The 3,908-nt window shown below is 61.8% G+C and overlaps 1 protein-coding gene across 1 annotated transcript in view; it reads left to right on the forward strand.

Moving 5' to 3' along the window:
• LOC117286579 (synaptojanin-1-like) overlaps positions 1-3,642 on the forward strand; it is a 5,152-nt gene extending 1,510 nt beyond the window's left edge. The window contains exons 2-6 of the mRNA XM_033765330.1: positions 532-681; positions 913-991; positions 1,089-1,305; positions 2,252-2,802; positions 3,584-3,642. Of these exons, the coding sequence (XP_033621221.1) occupies positions 532-681; positions 913-991; positions 1,089-1,305; positions 2,252-2,669 (864 nt within the window). The 3' untranslated portion in view covers positions 2,670-2,802; positions 3,584-3,642. The remainder of the gene's footprint in view (positions 1-531; positions 682-912; positions 992-1,088; positions 1,306-2,251; positions 2,803-3,583) is intronic.
• The last annotated feature ends 266 nt before the right edge of the window (positions 3,643-3,908 follow it).

Genomic DNA, 3,908 nt, shown 5'->3' on the forward strand with positions numbered 1-3,908 from the left:
GGGGGCTGGGGACCTGTGGGAGGGTGGGGCAGGGCCAGGACCAGGGCTGAGGACTGATAGGAGGCCTGAGGCTTGGCTGCAGCTCTGCTGTCCTCACCCCTTGGCTGTCTGAGCCACGCATTTCACCCCCGGCATCCCATGGAACCTCACGTGCCCAGCTCCTGTGTGTGCACACGGAGTGTGCAGTGGGTGGGCACTGCGTGCACAGGCGGGTGCTTGTGTGCGTCCCACATGAGGACGGACAGCTCAGAGGCTCCTGGTGCACAGTGCGCAGTGCAGGATGTGACGCTGGCCCCGTCGCTCCGCTCCCAGCAGCGATCACAGCGACTTTCCCAGCATCACTGGGGCGCGGATCCCACCAGACAGCAGCACAGCTGAGGACCCACCTCGGCCCCACGATGGGCTCTGGACAGACAGTGAAGCCGCTCTCCACCAAGACTGTGCCCTGCGCATGCTCCCGAGCCTGGGGCGCAAAGGAAGCCGCACTCCCCAGATCAGCACCAGCTCTGGGGGGCCTTTCACCACCCACAGTCACCGCAGGGCCTGCAGACTCGGCAGACGGATGCCACGGAGCAGAGCTGTGATCAGTGTGTGGCCGTCGATCACGGAAGTGGTGCTGCAGTGGGCACCCGTTCGCGATCCTCCAGGCCCATCCTACAGGGACGAGCAGGCAGCTACGAAGTGAATTAAATAACACTGATGCTCTTTTATAAAGGGTTTCTGTGTCACAGATCCGACAAGAATCTCACAAGATTACTAAGAGATAATGGTTGCCCTAGCAACTCGAGCTATTTCCTCTTCCCACACTTAAGAAGAGTTCAATTTCAGAAACTCACAGAATGGCAATTCTGAAAGAAAGGAAAAGAAAGAAAGCCCCGCAGCTCCAGCTCCAGCCACGTTAGGGCCTCTCAGACCAACCTCCCACCAGTGCCCCTCCTGGGCCCTTCTGCGCGGGGCACCAGGCCGCAGGATGAGCAGACCCAAGTGGCTGGTGGGAGGGCTCTGGGAGCACGGACACTGCGCCAGAATGCCACTCCTAGGCAAGACGGGGAACACGACTTCCCAGTTCCCCAGAGAGCGGAAGTGAGATCCTGGGAGACCGCCAGCTCCAGAGCCTGCTTCACCAGCAGAGCTGGACGAGACTCGAGGCCACCTGCTGGACCAGCTCGGGGACGTACTGGCCAAGGGCATCCCCAGGGGAGCCAGGTCCACAGGAGGAAGCGTGGCTTCTGGCTGCTGCCCCTACCAACCGGGCACTGGAGCTCTGAGGGGCGAGGACAGCGCTACCTCAGAGACTAACCCACAGTGAGTGGACAAGGATGATTGTTCTGAAGCTAGAAAGGATTCCTGCAGCTCAACAAAACAAAAACAACTTAAAAATAGGCCAAGTGACAACTGTACTGGGCAGGAAATCAAGCCCACAGGAGGAGAGGGCAGAGTGGAGGCTGGGAAGCGACCGGCAGTGGGGGTGGAGTCTTGGGCTTAGAAGGGAGGCAGGCTCTGTCTGTCTGGGGACTGACGCTTACCGTGCAATGTAGAACAGCTCAGAGAGGGCCAGGGCTGTGCCACCATCACAAGGACGCACCCCGCCTTCCACACAGAGCCCTCTCCATGCCGCCTGCATGCCCCAAGTCCTTCATTCCCAGGGACCAGGCCACAGGAGCTCCTTCCAGACTCCGCCTATAGAGAGAGCTCCGGGCCCCATGGCTACACCGCAGCCCACAAGCAACACACACCTCCCACTCACGTTCCACCGGCCGCAGGGGCCGCAGAGACCCTGACTTCAGGGGAGGTGACCGTAACCAGGCAGAGACAGGAGCACTGGTGAGCACCAGGGCGCGGGCAGCTCAGGGCAGAGCTCGTGGTGCTGGTGCCACCCCCTGTCCGGCCACGGTCCTCTGCCCTTCCCTCCTCAGCCTGTATGTCCATCTGGTCCCGCATAACAAGTGCCCTCAGATGAACCCACCACGCCCTCTTTCAGGCCAGGGAGTGCAGCTAAGAGGACAGCACAGCTGTGCCCTGACACGCTTGACACACGCTCACACACACACCTCCAACCACGCTAGAGTCTGCACCTCAGAAACAGGTGACGCAAAGCGACTCAGGAATGCGACACGGGCTTGAATTGGGAGGTTTAGGAGGATTGAGCTCAGAGGCCAGTCCCTGCAAGAGAGGAGGCAGTGGACTGAGCCGCGGTGGCGTCCGGCTCCAGGCCGGTCCCCGCACTCACACTGCACATCCTGTGTCCCAGACTCCAGGCCGGACGCCCAGGACCCACACGGAGAGGTGCGAAGTGGCAGCTCTGGCCCCCATCCAGAAAGCACAGCGTGGGCTTGGCACAGACGCCACCTCGCCGTGCACGCGTGTCAGCCTGGAAGACCCGGGACGCCACAGCAGCCTCCCAGCACGGCGACCCCTCACAGGCCGTTCCTCCACCCACTCGCTCACCCACTGCCTCACCCCCAGATGGCCGTGCCCATCAAGATGAGAGGCCCATCAAGCCCTCTCCCCTGCTCCTGCACACTTCCCGCTCCCCTCACCGAGACCTCTCTGCTTCCTTCCAGCCAGCTCCTCTAGTAAACTCAACACCGCGTGTGCCCTGGGTCGCCTGGCCCCAGGCCTCTCCCATCGGCACGGCCACGCGTGCTGTGGTGAAGCTGCAGCTCTGATGTGCACGCTCACACGGCACCTGTCCCTGTGCACCACAAGGGAGAACACACCATCCACAACCACTGGCTCCCTCCGTCTTCAGCAGGAACCTCAGAGGGCTGCAGGCCTGGCCCACCTCCCCGACGAGCCCTGGTGAGTTTTCCTCACTGGTCTTCTCAGCTTCCCAACTCTGCACTGCTGTCCTCATCCGACCAGTGTCTCGATCCCCGCATCACTGAGAAAACTCCGGCCTTCCTGCCCGTGGGGCACTTCCCACAGGATACTTTCTGTGTGCCCAGCTCCAACGCCTCTGCCCCATTTCGAAGGCCAGCACCCTCCCTGCCGGGCGCAGACGTCCTCGGGGCTCCAGTCTCGGTCTCCGCACCCCTCTTTCCTGCTGCAGTGGCCCGGGAACGTGCCGCATTTCTCCCCAGTGACAAATGAGCTCTCTGGAACCCTCCACCCTGACACCTTCCTGTCCGTCTTGTAGCAAACTTTCCCGAAGCGCTGTGCAAGCTTGCTTTTCTAACTCCCACTTCGTGCTTTCGGTCAGACCCACTGCAGTAAAACACTTGCCTTCGTGACGCCCCCAGAATTGTGTGGCAGCTCGAGGGTGACTCCCAAGCACTAACCTGTGCTCCCGTCGCCGTGGTCCCAGTGTCCCGCCCTCACCCTGCCCCTCTCCCGTGCTCACCAGGGAAGCTGCACTGGGCTAGGGTTGGAGCCCTCCCTGACACCGGCCTCTGCTGCATGCCATACCACGCGGGCCTCTGCCTGGTACAGGCTGGGCCCCTCGGTACCCTGGTGTCCACCGACGAGTGCCCAACCTCTTCGGCCCGAAGGCCCAGAGCCAAGCTCCTCATGCTCCTCCCTGGTCTCTCGCCAGCTTGGCTGACAGTTTTTGGTAAAATCTCTAATTTCTCTGGCTCTGCAGAGTGTAAGGCTTTGGAGACGACCAGCGAGGTGATCCCAGGTTCCACGCCCTCTCAGTGCCAGCCCCGGCGCTTCTCCTGCGGTTGTGAGGAAATGCCCCACAGTCGGTGTCTGCTGGGAGGCCGTGACCACATCCCCCGGGGAGAGAGAAAGGACGGACCGGCTGCCGCGCGGGGCACCCAGCCCGGCTTGCTGCACTCACTGCGTCACAGCTGGCTGCGGCCCCTCCCGCTGGAACCTGGAGTCTGCAAAGTGGCAAGTGGAGGGACTACAGACTTACTGTAGGGGTCTCTGGCATTGTCTTAGGAAACTAATACACACACAGC

Source organism: Fukomys damarensis, unplaced genomic scaffold (genome assembly GCF_012274545.1).
Source record: "Fukomys damarensis isolate Sample0158 unplaced genomic scaffold, DMR_v1.0_HiC HiC_scaffold_17, whole genome shotgun sequence".
Lineage (NCBI taxonomy): Eukaryota > Metazoa > Chordata > Mammalia > Rodentia > Bathyergidae > Fukomys > Fukomys damarensis.